The sequence below is a fragment of the Nannobrachium achirus genome (genome assembly GCF_963921795.1).
Source record: "Nannobrachium achirus genome assembly, chromosome: 7".
NCBI classification, from domain to species: domain Eukaryota; kingdom Metazoa; phylum Chordata; class Actinopteri; order Myctophiformes; family Myctophidae; genus Nannobrachium; species Nannobrachium achirus.
The window spans coordinates 68958889-68980716 of NC_137816.1; the positions used below are offsets into that span (position 1 = coordinate 68958889).

A 21828-nucleotide genomic window follows, 5' to 3' on the forward strand; every position below is an offset into this window, starting at 1 on the left:
CGACGCTGCGCAGCCGCCCGCGTCCAGTGTGTGCTCCCCTTCAGTTGGAACTGTTACCCACGCGACCCAATTCCGGATAAGCGGTTGAAGATGGATGGATGGATGGACATAATTCTACGTTCATTGAAACTCTGAACTCTGACTGGAGAGGGAGTCGCGGGGATAGGTGGAATAATGATCTTTATAACAATCAAAATATGTCAGAATGTTTGATGGGGTGTCAAGGCACACTGGGGGCCCGCCAAATTACATTATGAGTAAATGTAAAAAAAATAAAACAATAAATAGTTTAACAACACACTCCAAACCTAGATAAAAGCTTGTGAGACTACCGTAGGTAGATCTTTAGTTTTCTTCTAAAAGAAGACACTGTTGTAACAGACCTCAGATCAGCTGCTATTGAATTCCACAGAGTGGACCATAGTGACTGAAAGCACCACAACCTGATGTAGAATTTATCACATTGTGCACACATAGACATCAAAGGGGTCTTGAGCCCCTTCCATTATCCACCGGTAAAAAGTGCCCTCTCCAGACCATGAATGCAGTTTTTACTATGGTGAAAGAAATGCAAATGTCCTCTTTCCATGCAATACCTGAATACCATGCCACAAACTCTCCTGAACTTGAATGCAGCATGTTATGTTGAAAGAATTGCCCTCTCTGTGTAGAAATCCAAACCACATCTCCAGTATTGCCTTTTTTATGCTTAGTTTAGTGTGTTATGAACTACCGAAAATAGCAGACCTCCAAGCTCACAACGCGTCGCTGCACGACGCGTTGTGAGCTTGGAGGTCTGCTATTTTCAATATTACCACTAAAAGGCCCTTTTAGAATGTTCAGCCCCTGCCTCTCTAACATAGTCTGGACGTCTGAGGACATTGATTGATTGAAGACTTTATTGTCAGTTTGCATAGGAAAAGGTACAGTTCACTGGTACAAGGTCTACTAAAAGGAGATCCATGAAAAGACTAAGCTTATTTCCACAGGAAACCATTGAAGTATCTCATATAACATTGAATGACAGACGGATAGAACACAGTACTATGCAGTAGATATAGTAAAGTATCTCATATAACATTGAATGACAGACGGATAGAACACAGTACTATGCAGTAGATATAGTCAGGAAAAATAGAAAGAATAAACTAAAAATAGTAAGTCTATACAAACAAACAAAGAATGGTCAGGGAAGGGTAAGGCTGGGCTAGGTTTGTTATTGCCAGTCGCGAACGGCTGCCGCCTGTAAGTGGTTTTTCAGGGCGATTTTAAAGGATGCTAGGGAACCACACTCCTTTAAGGCCGGCTTTACACTGCAGTCAAATCCAGCCCAAATCCGATTTGTTCTCAAATCTGATCTTTTGGCCCGACTTTTCACACTGCATTTGCAAGTGACACAGATCTGATCTGTGCGTTCAGACAGCGTCAGCCCAAAGCTGCCCTGCGGCGACATGTATGCTTTGGTTACCGTGGTAACGACGTAGGCGTCATGACGTTACGTCACTACGTCGACGCTGGTTGATTACGTTCTGATTACGTTCAGGAAATGCGACATAATAGACCATAGTAAACACACGTTAATATTGTTTTCTCTCTTCTTTTCTTTACTCTTGTGTTTCGCTCTTCTCTCTCGTTTTCACTGTTTAGCTCACGTGTTTTTGAGCGGTGGTCACACCGTCTCCATAGCGTGGCCGTGTGTGTCTGTATGTAGCCTCTGGTGTGTGTCTGTCTGTATGTAGCCTCTGGTGTAGCCTGAGTACCCTGGGTGACCAGAGAGGTGCTGTTGAGTCTAGCCTGCCCTGAGCATCAACTGCAATACACACACACACACACACACAGGCCCCCCCCCCCCCACACACACACACACACACAGGGCTCCCCCCCCCCACACAGGGCCCCCCCCCACACATACACACAGGCCCCCCCCCCCACACACACACAGCCCCCCCCCACACACACACAGGGCCCCCCCCCCCCCACACAGGGCCCCCCCCCCCACACAGCCCCCCCCCCCTACCCACCCACACACACACAGGCCCCCCCCCCCACACACACACAGGGCCCCCCCCCGCCCCCCCCCCGCCCCCCCCCCCCCACACACAGGCCCCCCCCACCCACACACACACACACAGGGCCCCCCCCCGCCCCCCCCCCCCCCCCCACACACAGGCGGCCCCCCCCCACCCACACACACACACAGGGCCCCCCCCCGCCCCCACACACACAGGCCCCCCCCCCCCCACACACACACACAGGCCCCCCCCCCCCCCCCACACACAGCCCCCCCCCCCCCCCCCACCGCTCAGTTCACACGGGTGTGATTTTTCTCTTCTCTTTTGTTTTTCTCATGTGCTCAGTGGGCTGTAATCAAATAGTAAATACTCGCGCTCTGTAATGATGTAATTTACAGCCGCGATCGGGTCGCGCTGCTCGCGCAGCAAGTGACGCTTGGGCCAGTTTGATGTGACTTGAATGTGACCTGCATATAAGTCAATGGGGTGGATGTGGTTGCTGCTTTCAGACTGTGTCAGATGTCCTCAGATCCGATATGGATCGGATTTGAAACTACCTCTGGATGTGGTTTTTCAAAATCGGATTTCATGTGACCTGAATGTGACATGTTTGGATTTAGACTATTTTAAAAAAATCGGATTCCACTTTTGAAGTGACTCAGATCTGATTCAGGCTAGATTTCAGTGGCAGTGTAAAGCCGGCCCAAGGCCTTCGGTACGCCGTTCCACATTCAGGAGACCTTGTCAGATGATCTAAGGGTTCTGGTAGGTATGGTTCAAGCACACGCACGCACGCACGCACGCACGCACGCACGCACGCACGCACGCACGCACGCACGCACACCCCTCCCCCCTCCCCCCTCCCTCTCACCTGGTTGTACAGGGCACAGATGTGCAGGGCGGTGTTTCCGAGGCATTCTGGGCGCTCATGTCCGCTCCGTAGAACAACAGATGTTCCAGATGTTGCACGTGACCGTGGCGACACGCCTGCACGCACACACACACACACACACATGGACGCATGCACGCACAAACACGCGCACACACACACACACACACGGACACATGCACGCACACATGCACGCACACACGCACGCACGCACGCACGCACGCACGCACGCACGCACACACACACACACACACACACACACACACACACACACACACACACACACGCACACACGCACACGCACTACGCAGACGCACACGCGCACGCACGCACGCACGCACACCACACACACACACACACACACACACACACACACACACACACACACACACACAGACACACACACACACACACGCACGCACGCACACACACGCACGCACGCACACACAGAACAAACGTACAGAAACACACAAAAAGAAAATAGATAATAGTAAGTGGTTTTCAGTGGTGTAACATTTAGTACATTTAGTACATTTAGTACATTTAGTACATTTTCAGAGTTATTATTATATATTGTTTTACAATCTGATACATTTTCAACTGAAAATGTGAGATGTGATATTTTCAGCAGGGAAATGTCTCTCTCTCTCTCTCTCTCTCTCTCTCTCTCTCTCTCTCTCTCTCTCTCTCTCTCTCTCTCTCTCTCTCTCTCTCTTTCTCTCTCTCTCTCTCTCTCTTTCTCTCTCTTCTTTCTCTCTCTCTCTCTCTCTCCCTCTCCCTCTCTCTCTCTCTCATAACATGTTTTAGAAATCAGTCTGCATTTCCATAAAGCAAAGAAAGTGTCACTAATAGTCTACTACTGTACTATGAGCTGACCACTGGAGCGCTGCAGTAAGGCACATTGACCAGGAGATGTCAGTGTGGTGCCGAGCAGATACCATCTACACTACAGTCTCACAGCCTCAGTTTGAACTTCTACATGAGCCATGGTCACAAATCACATTAGTTAAAATATATATAAAAAAGGTTGCTTCAAAACCCAATCCTTTTGGGCACAGTGAAATTACATAATACTGTGCAGGGAATTGCTTTGATATTTTCTTTTTCTGTCTAAATTTAGAGTAGCAATTATTTATTTTAATTTTACCCCCTTTTTTCCTCCTCGAGTAATCATTATGCAAATGCTGGCTCCCCACACATTCTGTGGTTTATTACTGCTACAGACTCACCTGCTTGAGGAGCCACTTATATGCACCATATAGACACACTTTCATATCTCTGTATCTATGCCAAATATTTCAATATCGATACAGGACTTTACTGTACACATTTTCATATTCAATGTTTCAATATCGATACAGGACTTTACTGTACACATTTTCATATTCAATGTTTCAAGGGTTGCAACAAACTAAGCATTATTAAAAAATATATCAGTGTGATTTTAGGGCAAAATCTGTAGGAGTAGTGTCCAAAAATGTGTTTTAAAAAATCAGCCTGAAGGTGGCGCTAAATGGGACAGATCCATGTTGATGACATCAGTGTAGAGCAAGTGTGTACCGATTTGCGTGATTTTAGGGCAACATTTTTAGGATCAGTGTCCAAAAATGTGTTTTAAAAAATCGGCCTGAAGGTGGCACTAAATGGGACAGATCCATGTTGATGAGATGAGTGTAGACATACTGTGTACCGATTTGCGTGATTTTAGCGCAAAAATTGTAGGAGCAGTGTCCAAAAATGTGTTTTTCAAGAATGGGCCTCATGGTGGCGCTAGAAGAGGGCCATGTGAGAATTGATGGGAGGTTGTGGTTTGGCAGGCAAGGAGTATGTGTGCAAAATTTGGCATGGATCGGGGCAATGGTTGCGGAGATATGAACAGGACAAAAGTGTGACGTGTGACGGAGGGACGGACAGACAGACGGACAGACAGACAGCCGGTGGAGGTTTTGGTAGTAAGTGCGACCTGACGGTCGCAATTACATTACTTACTAACATTACATTACTTACTAACATTACATTACTTACTAACAGAGTAGTTCTACATTGCAGTGTTAGTTTAGTTTATTGGATCACTCACATACATTTTTAAGAGTCATACATCCACTTAGTCATTGTTACATGTGATCAGAAGGAATGGGCTGAAGCTGAAAGCTTGTGGATGCCTATCCTACTTATTCATGGAGTAAAATACATTGATTAGGAGTGTTTAAAATCCAAGGATACATCGGCCTAATAGCAGATATGATCCATTTCTTTGACGGTTGTTTTCAAAGCCAAGACGTCCTTCATCAGGTCGGTTAGTGTATCTTGTTGTTTCGTCAGCAATTTCATCAATTTGCTCATCTCTTCTGTCTTATGGCTCGAACACACTGCCCGAATTTTTGAGCCGATTGTGCTGTCGCCGACCATTTTTGGCGCTCGCCGACAAAAACGGTGATCTGACTCGTGATCGGGCTTTGCTCGCTGATCGTTTTGCTCGCTGTGTATGAAAGGCTCTGAGCAAATCCGTGCGCGATTCCAGCCCTCGCCGACAGCTTACCGAGCGTTTCTATATCTATAGCAGCTCTGTCACTCAATTATTAATTAATATTGGATAACCGGGATGAAATGTGTAACCAAGACTTACAGCTGTGTCCACTTAAATTCAAGCCATCAGCGCACTGATCAGCATGCCTTGCGCTGGTTGCCGTGCTAAAAAGTTAAACTCCATTGCGCATATTTTCACTGTAGGCTACAGTCTGTACGGTGGGGATCCATTTCTCTCTCTTTTTCTCTCGTTCTCTGCCTCGCGGCGCTGTCTCTATCTGTGTGTGTGTGTGTGTGTGTGTGTGTGTGTGTGTGTGTGTGTGTGTGTGTGTGTGTGTGTGTGTGTGCGCACGGGCGCGCGCGCACGCCTGAATGTGCGTGCATTCCGAATCCTGCCTTCCTCCTCCCGTCTGCCTGTCTGTTGTGTGAGAACTTGAAGTTGAACTCATTCATTCATAAAATAAAAATGCTTACAGTATCCTACAAGTTTGAAGTAGCATAGGCTTAGTTGACAACTGTGTTTACTGCTGCTATTGCATATTTAAGTTCATTTATAAGAGCGTCCTCCTCTCGCAACGCAGCGAATCACCGATTCATAAAAAAAAGGAAAAAAGACGAACGGACATTCTGTAGGCTTGAATCCATTTCTGTGATCTAAGAAAACTGAGAATAGCCTACCAGGCAATATGAATAATTTGACATTATGGCTGTTGCGTTTGGTTCTGTAAATTGGATGATATAAATCATATAATTAATGCGGTTGGATAATGGTTGATTAATTTTGCGGGCGGATTTGGATGACGCTCAGAGCCTATCGCCTAGTGTGGCTGTGTGTGTGTGTGCGTGCGTGCGTGCGTGCAGCGAGAGGGGAAAATCATTAGTTCCCACTCTCGTGCACAATTAGAATTAAAAACAAATGTAATATTGGCTATGTATCGGCGATGCATCCTGGTGAAATATCTGGCAGTGTGTGACCCCTTGTCGGTGATCTGTCGGTGATCAATCTTGTCGGCGAAAACCACAACGAGCCGATTTCAAGAAAGTCAATCGTTCAGTGTGAAATACTCTAATGATCTGATGCCTCGCCGACCACGCAAAATCGTGCAGTGTGTTCGAGCCATTAGTCCAGGCGTTTCAGGCAGTATTTTGATGTAATCGTGCACTTTATGAAAGAAGCTTGCAATTTGGCACACAGTTAGAACATGCCATATGGAACATTTTTGGCTATAGGGGCATCGCAGATTTGTCTTGGGAAACTTGTGGGAGCCAATTAAAGTTGGGCTCTCATAGATTTTACTATAGAGTAAAATAATAAAAAAAATACATATGCGGGTCAAACTGGGTGTTTTTGGGGATTCTTAATCCAATGCAAACATTTGTTTTGCAGGAAAAACATTCCTTGGGCTAAAAACGGACCCCATAAAACTATGGTTTAGTGATGAGTCATCACTTTTCAAAATGTTGTGGCGGCCGTTTCTCGGAAAGGAATGTTTTTCGTGCAAAACAAATGCTTGCATTGGATTCAGAATCCCGAAAAACACCTAGATTGACCCCTCACATGCTACTTAAAGCATATTTATTTTTTATATTATTTTATTCTATAGTAAAGTCTATGAGAGCAACTTTGATTACAGACAAATCTGCGATGCCCCTATAGCCAAAAATGTTCCATATGGCATGTTCTAACTGTGCGCCAAATTTCATGCTTCTTTCATGAAGTGCACGATTTTTGCCTGAAACGCTCGGACTATCTGAAGATTGAGTGTGGTCTTTATCTCTTCGATCAGGGACGTGCTGGCCATTGGGAAAAGCGGGACAACTCCCGAATGGCCGGTTCATTCCCGGCCGGTCCAGGCCGGCCATTAGGAAAAAAATAAAAAATAAAATGTCGGCCTTCGTTCCATTTTGGGGGCTGGGCGGCCAACAAAGTAAATTGTCACTGTCGGGCAGAAACCTTGTATCTCCAAGTTTCATTTTTGTAAAAAAAAAAAAAAAAAAGAAAAGCCCTGCTTCATCATACAAGGCTGTCGCACAAAAGTAGTGAAAACAGCAGATCTACAAGCACACAACGCCTCGCGGTGCGAGCCGTTGTGTGCTTGTAGATCGGCTGTTTTCACTAGTTTAAATCATTTTTAAAACGGTTTTGGACATACAAGGTTTCCACCCGACAATGAAGAAATATAACTCATGTAATTGTCCCACTGGCTTGTCAATTGTCATGATATGAAATGGCAAATCTTTGAGTAGCAGCAGCTTTTAAGCCATGACATCATTTTGTAGTCAGATCTCCAAGCAGATTTATTGTCAATATGTGTCCCTCGCTATTTCAACAGATCCGAGACAAAAATAACGACTAAAGTATAATTCTACCACTTTCCTGTCAACAAGAAAGAAAAGACAAATTAGTAAATAGTAAAAATAGTAAAAAGATTCATGGGCGCTGGGGCCTTTTGGCCCCAAAAGTTCTCCTCTGCCTACAGAATGATGTCAGACTTAAGAGCCCCATAGAGAGAGATCTCTCTCTATGTCACACAATGGGGGCTTCTACAACTCTTTTTCCCGGGCTGAATCAGGGGCCCAGCACGTCCCCGTCTTCGATGTCCTGTTTTGTCATGTTCTCATTTAGCGGGGCTTTGCAGTGTATTTTCACCACAAGTGGCCTTGAGCTTGTAGGAGCTGCAGAGCGATGCGACCGCCTTCGTCAAGAGTCAAAGTCCATCTCTAATACTTAAAGGAGCTATAGTCAACTTTTTCTTGAAAAACGGACGCTAAAATAAAAAAAAATGAAAATATTTTAGAAGCTTCATATATGTGTTTCTATTCAAAAATGACCACAAAAAGCGTAACATAATGATAAAATAACCATTTTGGCCGTTGTCAGACTGACTTTGTTTACATTCCTCTTCAATGGATTGATAAGGAATGTAAACAAAGTCATCCTGACAACGGCCAAAACGATTATTTTATCATTATTTTACGCTTTTTGTGGTCATTTTTGAATAGAAACACATGTATGAAGCTTATTTTTTCATAAAACATTTTCGAAACATTATTTTTATTTTAGCGTCAGTTTTTCAAGAACAAGTTGACTATACTCCTTTAACACATCGGATGCCCAGAATTATTCAACATTTAATTTGCTGGTGCCCATGGCAACCCGCCATTTTACCTACCTTCGAAGTACTGGCGAGAAAAGTAAGTGTAAATGTAATCCAAGCATGTCCTGTTTATTTCGCGAAAATCTTTTCTTTCAGTCAGGACCGTTTTTTATCAATTCTAAGCCACAGGCAGCGTTTGTGTTACGGCCGGTAGAAGAGGCCGCCGTTTTGAAAAAAAGAAAAGAAAAAAAGGAAAAGAATCCGGAGAAAACTGCGTTTTTGCGCAGCCGCTTAACAGGGAAGTCAACAAGGCAGACAGCACTTCCTGGTCACGTGATTTTGCACTGATTTTGGGAAATGGAGTTTGTTTCATCACCACGGTAGCCAAGTACAGTAGCTACAGTACAGTATAGTTTACTGTACAACGCGTCGAACGCGTCGATGGGCACACGTAAACATCAAAGAGATTGGCGCGTGGGCACCACGTGGGCATTTAATGTGTTAATTGATAAACTTCTTCCATCCCTGCTGGCCAGAAAGTACAAATCTTGGACCTCCAGAAGAGAAGGTCAAACACACAGTTTTCCTTCCAAACAGAACAGATGCTGCATGTCTACAGATGAACTGGACACACAGGATCAGGATGGATTTATCTGCAACTGGCAACCGCTGCCAACACAACCTGCTGCCTACTGCCAACAACACGCTCTGTGTGTGTGTGTGTGTGTGTGTGTGTGTGCGTGCGCGCGTGCGTGTGTGTGTGCGCGTGTGTGTGTGTGTGTGTGTGTGTGTGTGTGTGTGCGTGTGAGTGTGTGTGTGTGTGTGTGTGTGTGCGTGTGTGCGTGTGTGTGTGTGTGTGTGCGTGCGTGCGTGCGTGCGTGCGTGCGTGCACTTTGTTACAAGTAAAAGTCCGGAATTCAAAATGTTCTGGAGTAAAAGTATGAAAGTGTTGGCATCAATATGAACTTAATGTACACAATGTTTGAAAATAGCAGAGCACACCGCGTCACGATGCGACACGTTGTGAGCTTGTAGATCTGCTATTTTCAAATAGCCACGGTGTAAAATAGACCTAAATAGGTTTACGTATATTTTATAATATTAAAATTTATATCTGCAAAGTAACCAGTAACTAAAGTGTTCAAATAAATGTAGTGGACTAAAAGTACAATATTTGGATCCGAGATGTAGTAGGAAATACTCAAGGGTTCTCCATACTGTCTCCAACCACCAATCTACAAGCACACAACGCCTCGCAGAGTGCGCGCGCGCGTGTGTGTGTGTATGTGTGTGTGTGTGTGTGTGTGTGTGTGTGTGTGTGTGTGTGTGTGTGTGCGTGTGCGTGTGCGTGTGTGTGTGTGTGTGTGTGTGTGCGTGTGCGTGTGTGTGTGTGTGTGCGTGTGTGGTGAACCTCGTACCTGGTGTACTTCGTGCCAGCCGTTCTCATCCTGGCAGCACACTGTAGCGTGGTGATGCAGCAGCAGCTCACAGCAGCCTGGGTCTCCTCCCACCATCACACTGTGGTAGAGAGAGGTCAGACCACGGCTGTCCTTGTAGTCTGCTGAGGCTCCTAGCTCTAACAGAGTCTGTAAAACATTAACATAACATTAACATAACATTACTGTAATATTAACATAACATAACATTAACATCACACTGTGGTAGAGAGAGGTCAGACCACGGCTGTCCTTGTAGTCTGCTGAGGCTCCTAGCTCTAACAGAGTCTGTAAAACATTAACATAACATTAACATAACATTACTGTAATATTAACATAACATAACATTAACATCACACTGTGATACAGAGAGGTCAGGCCATGGCTGTCCTTGTAGTCTGCTGAGGCTCCCAACTCTAACAGAGTCTGTAAAACATTAACATAACATTAATATAACATTACTGTAATATTAACATAACATAACATTAACATAACATTACTGTAATATTAACATAACATAACATTAACATCACACAGTGATACAGAGAGGTCAGGCCATGGCTGTCCTTGTAGTCTGCTGAGGCTCCCAACTCTAACAGAGTCTGGAGAAACATTAACATAACATTAACATACTGTAATATTAACATAACATTAACATAACCTTAACATACTGTAATATTAACATAACATAACATTAACACCACACTGTGGTACAGAGAGGTGAGCCCACAGCTGTCTGCAGAGGCTCCCAACTCTAACAGAGTCTGGAAAACATTATATGTTCAATGTATTGCGACCGAAGGTCGCATTATACCCTGAAAAACCTTGTAGCTTGTCTGTCTGTCTGTCTGTCTGTCTGTCTGTCTGTCTGTCTGTCTGTCTGTCTGTCTGTCTGTCTGTCTGTCTGTCTGTCTGTCTGTCTGTCTGTCTGTCTGTACAGGATGTGATGTCACGTGATGTCAGTGAGTCACAGTGATGTGGTTCAGAATGACTCATATATGGGCATAAAAAGGATGTCACGTGACATCACTTCCTGTACTGACAGTCAGACAAGCTACAAGATATCTCAGGGTATAAATATATGGTCATTCCTAGAAAAAGAAAAAAAAAACTTTTATGCCCATACATGGAGATTCCTGATAAATCCATAAATCCCAAGCCGAAAATGAGAATGTTAGGGTACCCCCTCATGCCCATACATGGAGATCCAAAGGCATCAAACCAAGGCTTTAACTTACCAAGGCCCTGATTGGCATTACTTACGTACGTTTCATGCCCATATATGGAGATTCCTATATTGTCAATATTAAGGACATTATTAAGGACTAGAAGCTCGGGCGGCCCAGCGTCTAGTCGGCGACCTGGCCAACTCGGAACAATGTAAATAGGGAATGAATGCCCCGCCCTTTAATGCAAACCCCATTATACCTGTTTTCATAGGACCCGTTTTGACCATCTGTCTGCCTGTGTCCATTTATGCCCATATATGGAGATATCTGTATCTGTCTGTCTGTCTGTCGGCGTCCATTTTATGTCCATATATGGAGATCACTGCAGTTATAGTTCTGGGTCCATTTTATGCCCATATATGGAGTATCTGTCTGTGCCTCCAACTGTGTTGCAGACACAGTGCCGGTTCCCCCTTTAATGCAAACCTCATTATACCTGTTGTCATAGGACCCGTTTTGAACATCTGTTTGCCTGTGTCCATTTATGCCCATATATGGAGATATCTGTATCTGTCTGTCTGCGTCCATTTTATGCCCATATATGGAGATCTTTGACCATCTGTTTGCCTCTGTCCATTTATGTCCATATATGGAGATATCTGTATCTGTCTGTCTGCAATCCATTTTATGCCCATATATGGGGGCATTCATTTTATGCCCATATATGGAGAACGCGCGTGCCTGTGGGACGAACGCCCATATATGGAGAACGCGCGTGCCCGTGGGACGAACGGTTCTCGAGATACGCGGATTACATACATACATACACACTCACAGAGATTTTTTGTTGACTCATGTGGCGTACGTGATGTCAGAGCCTTTTATGAAGTGATGTCACAATGAGTCAGAGCTTTCGCCGATTTCCTCCGGAACAGCCTGATGTCAACAATCAACCCCGCATAAGGAGATTCCGAACGTTTCGCGCCGGTTCGGGAAAACCGCGCGTCGGGTCGGGTCGAGACCCGGCACTGCACTCCGTGCCGCGGCGGGGAACGCGCGTGCCGAATCTGAAGCCGGTGGGACAAACGGTTCTCGAGATACGCGGATTACAGACAGACAGACACGCAGAGACTTCTCGCATTTATAGATAGATATTATGTTATCAATATTAACTCTTTGAGTGCCAGCGCCCTCTAGGGGCCAAAGAATGCCAGCGCATCTCTCATAGGCGAGGGCTTTAGCTTCCAGGACTTCAGCTTCCAGGACCTGACGTGCTCACGTTCATGCACGGCATGGAAATGTCCCGGATGAAGATGCTAACAGAATGGCTATTCCCATTTTGTCATCTAAAAGATCATTTTTGGGCGATTTTGCCGTAAATAAACCTCGCGCCGCTTCCCTAAAACACAAAAAAGAGATATAAGCCTTTAAAGATGCGGTCTTTCATTGGATTAGGCGGAGATTGGCGATTGCGTTCGCAAATTACGGCCGGCCGGAACGTTGTTAGCTTTCGGCTAGTAGCTACAAAAATCAAGCCAGGCTTCAGAAGGCCTCTTATCATTTTATTCATTTAATTAAATAAAGCCGAACTACTTCGGGATCGGCACACTCGTGTACTCATCGGAAGCGGCGCCGAACATCGGGTGAACATTGGGGAACTAGTTCGGGATCGGCACCAGATGAGTTAAGGACATATATGGGAATGCCCATATTTGGTAATGTCCATATATGGGCATGTTTTGACATAACATAACTATCATGAAGGGGTCTCCATATATGAGTAACTGGTCCCATATACATCACTGGCGAAATAGCCAAGAATTGGCGCCGTCGCATGTCACCCTGAGGTGTCTTACTAGTAGTAGTCTGACAACGCTCCCAGCCCTAACACAGTCTGTAGAAACATTAACCCATGTAGAAACATTAACCCATGTAGGGTTAGAATTATTTCATTTTTAACTATTGAAAAATAGCAGATATACAACATATTTTGAGAGGGGGTGCACGGCAAATCACATGTCATTTGGGGGTCCTTGACATGAAAAGGTTTGAGAACCACAGATCTAGAAAAAGGATTTAGAAGATATTTGTACAGAATCGGGTCAAAATATTCAAAGACTTGCACATTTAATGTTCACGATTTAAAAAAACAATAGCAGATCTAAAAGCTTGCAGCGTGGCACTCGGTGCGTCTGTGGAAACATTGTGGGGCGTTGTGAGCATGTAGATCTGCTATTTTCACAATTTCTGACTCTAATATTTGACAAATTGTCATTTTAGAGGTATTAAAAAGTCCTTAAATTGTCACTTTAGAAATGTGCAGATACCCTCTATACACTTAAACTTTATGTTGGTTTGTTTACTGTTGAGTGAGAAAACAATGTTGCACATTAAGTTAATCAACTGGGGACCTTCCCAAACAATATGAGGATCCCCCTGGGGGTCCCGACCCACAGGTTGAGAACCACTCTCTTATCGTACCATCAGTGTGCTGAGGTTTTTATCGTCCAGTGTTGATTTCGTCAACTAAAACTATGACGAAATTTTTTTGTAGACTGCGTTTTTTTTCACTGACGAAAACTAAATAAAAACTAAGCTGTGATGACTAAAACTAAGACTAAATATATTGACAATTTTGTCAACAAAATAAAAACTAGACTAAAATGTTGGGGAGGGACAAGTGGAGGAGAGAGTCATTTTATGTTTGGTTGCTCTCCGGTGTTTCGTGCTGAAAATAGCCGATCTCCAAGCTCACAACGCGTCGCGCTGCGACGCGATGTGAGCTTGTAGATCGGCTATTTTCAGCACACAACCAAGTGTAAAATCGGTCATTACGATGCCATCAAGGCCTGCAAAAAATGCATCTCAGTTGATTAAACCAACTGTAGATTTAGTCGCCTAAAATCTTGTGATATTTAGTCGACTAAAACTAGACTAAAACAAAAACCTTTCAGGTGACTAAAATTATGAATAAAACTAAATTACATTTTATTAAAAAGACTAAAGCTAAACCAAAATTTGCTGTCAAAAACAACACTGCTGTCGTCCTACCATCAGAGTGCTGAGGTTCTTATCGCACTGCACTGGCTTCCAGTTAAATACCGCATCAATTACAAACTCCTCCTTCTCACCTACAAGTGTCAAAACGCCCTGGCCCTGACATTACCTCTCAGACCTCCTCCATGACAAACCTACTCTGTCAGGGACTCTGCGGTCTGCAGACTTGGACCTCCTCTCTGTCCCCGGTGCAAACAGGCCAACCTTAGGTGACAGAGCCTTCAGTGTGGCAGCCCCCACCCTGTGGAACTCTCTACCATTGGACATTTGCCATGCTCCAACACTGGACTCTTTTAAGGCTGCATTGAAAAGACACCTATTCACTCAGGCTTATGGCACTTAGTTTTTGTTTAGTTGTTTGTATAGAGTTTTTGTAAAGCGCCTTGGGTTTATGAAAGGCGCCATATAAATGCAAGTTATTATTATTATTATTATCATCCTACCATGAGGGTGCTGAGGTTCTTGGACCGTGCTGCTTTGTGCAGGGCGGTCATCCCGTCCCGGGCCCTGAAGTCCAGGTGAGCTCCTCCGTTCCTCAGGACCTTGATGAGGTCTGCAACGTTGTCCAGGTGGGCCGCGAAGGTCAGGGGGGTCTCTGGGGGAGACAGGACACATTTAGCTGTGTAACAGTGGTCTCTGGGGGAGACAGGACACATTTAGCTGTGTAACACTGGTCTCTGGGGGAGACAGGACACATTTAGCTGTGTAACACTGGTCTCTGGGGGAGACAGGACACATTTAGCTGTGTAACACTGGTCTCTGGGGGAGACAGGACACATTTAGCTGTGTAACAATGGTCTCTGGGGGAGACAGGACACATTTAGCTGTGTAACACTGGTCTCTGAGGGAGACAGGACACATTTAGCTGTGTAACACTGGTCTCTGGGGGAGACAGGACACATTTAGCTGTGTAACACTGGTCTCTGGGGGAGACAGGACACATTTAGCTGTGTAACACTGGTCTCTGGGGGAGACAGGACACATTTAGCTGTGTAACAGTGGTCTCTGAGGGAGACAGGACACATTTAGCTGTGTAACACTGGTCTCTGAGGGAGACGGGACACATTTAGCTGTGTAACACTGGTCTCTGAGGGAGACGGGACACATTTAGCTGTGTAACACTGGTCTCTGAGGGAGACGGGACACATTTAGCTGTGTAACACTGGTCTCTGAGGGAGACGGGACACATTTAGCTGTGTAACACTGGTCTCTGGGGGAGACAGGACACATTTAGCTGTGTAACACTGGTCTCTGGGGGAGACAGGACACATTTAGCTGTATAACACTGGTCTCTGGGGGAGACAGGACACATTTAGCTGTGTAACACTGGTCTCTGGGGGAGACAGGACACATTTAGCTGTGTAACACTGGTCTCTGGAAACACAGGGACACATTTAGCTGTGTAACAGTCGTCTCTGGAAACACAGGGACACATTTAGCTGTGTAACAGTGGTCTCTGGGAACACAGGGACACATTTAGCTGTATAAAACTGGTCTCTGGGGGAGACAGGACACATTTAGCTGTGTAACACTGGTCTCTGGGGGAGACAGGACACATTTAGCTGTGTAACACTGGTCTCTGGGGGAGACAGGACACATTTAGCTGTATAACACTGGTCTCTGGGGGAGACAGGACACATTTAGCTGTGTAACACTGGTCTCTGGGGGAGACAGGACACATTTAGCTGTGTAACACTGGTCTCTGGAAACACAGGGACACATTTAGCTGTGTAACAGTGGTCTCTGGAAACACAGGGACACATTTAGCTGTGTAACAGTGGTCTCTGGAAACACAGGGACACATTTAGCTGTGTAACAGTGGTCTCTGGGAACACAGGGACACATTTAGCTGTATAACACTGGTCTCTGGGAACACAGGGACACATTTAGCTTTTACTTCCCTATCTTGAGTTTCACAAGTTGTTAGAGGCCACCACGGCCCGAGTTCCCTGAGTTTTTATTAATTAGATTTGATTAAAAACGATATATAAAAATAAATAAAGACAAATATGGGTTTCTAAGAGTCCCAAAAAAGTGTTTCCAGTCCGGACTGAATACAAAAACAGGACAAATTCATGGGTTGCATTTGTAGTCCTACACCAGCCATTTTGAGGACCACACAGGTGTTTTGATTAACGAAGAAGATTAGTTCTATGCCAATCAGACAAATTGAACACCTGTGTTGGTCCTCAATATGGCCGGTTTAGGACTACAAATGCAACCCATGAATAACCAATTTTCGGTGACCAGCGTTCACACGCGTGGTACATGATCCGTGCATGATTGTGCACGATGGAAAAAAGCTTTACAAAAGCTTTACAAATCGAACAGCAGTTCGATTTGTAAAGCCGTTAAATGAGTTAAGCAGAGTGGTCTAATGACAGAGTTCTGCCATGGCGGGGTCAGAAACAGTGCTGGTCACATGGATCATTGTCACTTTACTCCTCATAGACTTCAATGCATTCTGGAAACTTTCAGGTTGGCGGTTTGTCACTAGGGGTGTAACAATATAGTAACTGCATCGAAATATTGTTTTTTAACTTAAAAAAATCGAAAAAGTATATCGAAATGAATACAGCTAAAATCAAATTGTATTGTTTGAATTGGCAGTGCAAAGAATCGATTGTATCGATACTACCTACTTGTGCATGAAAAATGAAAAGGAGGGGTTTAATTACTTTTCCTTTCCATATAGCTACACTGGTCTATCAATAAATGTGTGCTAAATAGTTACTATATCGATTTTAAATCATTGAATCGTATCGTATCGTATCGTTATGAATGAACTAATATCGTCCATGTATCGTATCGTCAACCATGTATCGTGATGTGTATCAAATCACTGTTAAAATGTATCGTTACACCCCTACTGTTCTCCGACTATGCAGGAGAGCAGAACAACCACTGCCAGCACTCTGAGCTGTAAATCACTCATAGGTTAAGTCTTTCTCAGCCACTTAATATTAAAACCGGATTAAACTGTACTTCTTTAGTACTCAAATTAGCCGGACCGTAATTTACTGTACTAGGTCATTAAAAACGAAATAAATGATAATGATAAAAAAAAAACAAAAAAAAAAAAACATCGGCACCCCTTCTCTGTCTAACCTTCGGTCTAACCGATAGCATCATTCTTCTCTACGCATGAACCGGAAGTGCTTTTGATCGCTTCATTTTATTTGTCTGCCTCATCTTTTTACCATCCCAAGTAATAAAAGTTGAAAAAAGTGAAAAGAAATCTAATGGAGAAAACGACTAGAATCAATGCTCTGTGGATGAACAGGAAGTAGTGGTAGGGTGTGACTCAGAGGGATCTGGCGCCCTCTATCTTGCAATGCACTACTTTGTGCAAAAGGAGAATTCTGGGCAGGCTGTGAAAGTGTTAAAGAACAGACAGAGGATAAACAGCCTCTCTGGCTCTCATCTCAGCAGGTGGTTTTATAGTGAGATATGAAGCAGAGATTATAGACCAATAGAGACGTTATGCTCTCTGCTCCACTGCTGGGACTCCTCTCTGCAGGGGGTCCCCGGGCTCCTCCACGCCAAGGACCCCAAAATAGCCTTGCCCCATCTGGCTGCAGCCCCCTGCACCCTCCCCATGCTTCAAACACACACTCAGAAACCCACCGCCTCCATGTTGATTTCCCCATCTGATGTATTCATTGGAGGATGGATTGCACACAGTGGCAAGAGTTATTGTTTTCTTTCTTTATTACTACATGGATGAGAAACAACAACGTTTCGGCTATCAGCCTTCTTCAGTGTATCTGGTATCTCAGCCTCCTCAGATCCATCCTCCAATGAATACATGTTGATCTAAAGTGACACCGCACCAGTCGAGTCAGAGCGCCAACCAAAAAGTCAATTTCCCCATCTGAAGCAGAGAGTTTAACACTGCTGTAGTGTTAAACACTCTATTCATGTGAAATGAAATGAATACATTTGTAATTGTATTTTTTGTATGATCAAATAAACTACTACTAGGTTCAGGGTTATACTTTATTGTTTTGTACAGGTACATAAGAGTAAACTATATTTTTGTTTGGCTTCCCCAGGGACGTGCTGGGCCCCTGATTCAGCCTGTGAAAAGGAGTTGGAGAGGCCCTGTTGCGCACCAGATCTTTTCGCCTTCCGAGGCCCGGCCCCCAAATACTAACCGATGAGCGGTCACTGTGATTTATGTCTCATAGTTTTTCTGGTATAAAGAGAGTCTAATGATGTTGTTTGTAGACCATCCAGGAGTAGTCAAGGAAGCTAGGGAGTAGTGGGCCGGTATTCAGATGATAGACAAGCCTAGGGGCCAATGTGATGTCTCTGTGGGCTGCTGCTACTTGGGGCTCTTAAGTCTGACATCATTTTGTAGGCAGAGGAGAACTTTTGGGGCCAAAAGGCCCCAGCGCCCGTGAATATTTGTACTATTTGTACTATTTACTAATTTGTCTTCTCTTTCTTGTTGACAGGAAAGTGGTAGAATTATACTTTAGTCATTATTTTTGTCTCGGATCTGTTGAAATAGCGAGGGACAATTATTGACAATAAATCGCTTGGAGGTCTGACTACAAAATGATGTCACGGCTTAAAAGCCCTGGCCTAGAGAGATCCCTGCTACTCAAAGATTGGACTTTTTTTTTTTGGTTACTGGCCAGCCTGGACCGGCGGGGAATGAACCGGCCCCAGTCACCTACATACTCTACATACCCAGCCCATTAGGGGAATGGACCGGCCCCAGTCACCTACATACTCTACATACCCAGCCCATTAGGGGAATGGACCGGCCCCAGTCACCTACATACTCTACATACCCAGCCCATTAGGGGAATGGACCGGCCCCAGTCACCTACATACTCTACATACCCAGCCCATTAGGGGAATGGACCGGCCCCAGTCACCTACATACTCTACATACCCAGCCCATTAGGGGAATGGACCGGCCCCAGTCACCTACATACTCTACATACCCAGCCCATTAGGGGAATGGACCGGCCCCAGTCACCTACATACTCTACATACCCAGCCCATTAGGGGAATGGACCGGCCCCAGTCACCTACATACTCTACATACCCAGCCCATTAGGGGAATGGACCGGCCCCAGTCACCTACATACTCTACATACCCAGCCCATTAGGGGAATGGACCGGCCCCAGTCACCTACATACTCTACATACCCAGCCCATTAGGGGAATGGACCGGCCCCAGTCACCTACATACTCTACATACCCAGCCCATTAGGGGAATGGACCGGCCCCAGTCACCTACATACTCTACATACCCAGCCCATTAGGGGAATGGACCGGCCCCAGTCACCTACATACTCTACATACCCAGCCCATTAGGGGAATGGACCGGCCCCAGTCACCTACACACTCTACATACCCAGCCCATTAGGGGAATGGACCGGCCCCAGTCACCTACACACTCTACATACCCAGCCCATTAGGGGAATGGACCGGCCCCAGTCACCTACACACTCTACATACCCAGCCCATTAGGGGAATGGACCGGCCCCAGTCACCTACACACTCTACATACCCAGCCCATTAGGGGAATGGACCGGCCCCAGTCACCTACACACTCTACATACCCAGCCCATTAGGGGAATGGACCGGCCCCAGTCACCTACATACTCTACATACCCAGCCCATTAGGGGAATGGACCGGCCCCAGTCACCTACATACTCTACATACCCAGCCCATTAGGGGAATGGACCGGCCCCAGTCACCTACATACTCTACATACCCAGCCCATTAGGGGAATGGACCGGCCCCAGTCACCTACATACTCTACATACCCAGCCCATTAGGGGAATGGACCGGCCCCAGTCACCTACATACTCTACATACCCAGCCCATTAGGGGAATGGACCGGCCCCAGTCACCTACATACTCTACATACCCAGCCCATTAGGGGAATGGACCGGCCCCAGTCACCTACATACTCTACATACCCAGCCCATTAGGGGAATGGACCGGCCCCAGTCACCTACATACTCTACATACCCAGCCCATTAGGGGAATGGACCGGCCCCAGTCACCTACGTACTCTACATACCCAGCCCATTAGGGGAATGGACCGGCCCCAGTCACCTACGTACTCTACATACCCAGCCCATTAGGGGAATGGACCGGCCCCAGTCACCTACATACTCTACATACCCAGCCCATTAGGGGAATGGACCGGCCCCAGTCACCTACATACTCTACATACCCAGCCCATTAGGAGAATGGACCGGCCCCAGTCACCTACATACTCTACATACCCAGCCCATTAGGGGAATGGACCGGCCCCAGTCACCTACATACTCTACATACCCAGCCCATTAGGGGAATGGACCGGCCCCAGTCACCTACATACTCTACATACCCAGCCCATTAGGGGAATGGACCGGCCCCAGTCACCTACATACTCTACATACCCAGCCCATTAGGGGAATGGACCGGCCCCAGTCACCTACATACTCTACATACCCAGCCCATTAGGGGAATGGACCGGCCCCAGTCACCTACATACTCTACATACCCAGCCCATTAGGGGAATGGACCGGCCCCAGTCACCTACATACTCTACATACCCAGCCCATTAGGGGAATGGACCGGCCCCAGTCACCTACATACTCTACATACCCAGCCCATTAGGGGAATGGACCGGCCCCAGTCACCTACGTACTCTACATACCCAGCCCATTAGGGGAATGGACCGGCCCCAGTCACCTACATACTCTACATACCCAGCCCATTAGGGGAATGGACCGGCCCCAGTCACCTACATACTCTACATACCCAGCCCATTAGGGGAATGGACCGGCCCCAGTCACCTACATACTCTACATACCCAGCCCATTAGGGGAATGGACCGGCCCCAGTCACCTACATACTCTACATACCCAGCCCATTAGGGGAATGGACCGGCCCCAGTCACCTACATACTCTACATACCCAGCCCATTAGGGGAATGGACCGGCCCCAGTCACCTACATACTCTACATACCCAGCCCATTAGGGGAATGGACCGGCCCCAGTCACCTACGTACTCTACATACCCAGCCCATTAGGGGAATGGACCGGCCCCAGTCACCTACATACTCTACATACCCAGCCCATTAGGGGAATGGACCGGCCCCAGTCACCTACATACTCTACATACCCAGCCCATTAGGGGAATGGACCGGCCCCAGTCACCTACATACTCTACATACCCAGCCCATTAGGGGAATGGACCGGCCCCAGTCACCTACATACTCTACATACCCAGCCCATTAGGGGAATGGACCGGCCCCAGTCACCTACATACTCTACATACCCAGCCCATTAGGGGAATGGACCGGCCCCAGTCACCTACATACTCTACATACCCAGCCCATTAGGGGAATGGACCGGCCCCAGTCACCTACATACTCTACATACCCAGCCCATTAGGGGAATGGACCGGCCCCAGTCACCTACATACTCTACATACCCAGCCCATTAGGGGAATGGACCGGCCCCAGTCACCTACATACTCTACATACCCAGCCCATTAGGGGAATGGACCGGTCCCAGTCACCTACGTACTCTACATACCCAGCCCATTAGGGGAATGGACCGGCCCCAGTCACCTACATACTCTACATACCCAGCCCATTAGGGGAATGGACCGGCCCCAG

The 21828-nt window shown here is 46.1% G+C and overlaps 1 protein-coding gene across 1 annotated transcript in view; it reads right to left on the minus strand.

The window, feature by feature from the left end:
- The window catches only part of shank2a (SH3 and multiple ankyrin repeat domains 2a), a gene marked incomplete at its 5' end in the record, with an annotated part of 314465 nt that overhangs the window by 231835 nt on the left and 60802 nt on the right, over positions 1–21828 (minus strand). Inside the window, 4 exon segments of the mRNA XM_080730420.1 lie at positions 2884–2924; positions 2927–2999; positions 9944–10111; positions 14631–14782. Of these exon segments, the coding sequence (XP_080586546.1) occupies positions 2884–2924; positions 2927–2999; positions 9944–10111; positions 14631–14782 (434 nt within the window).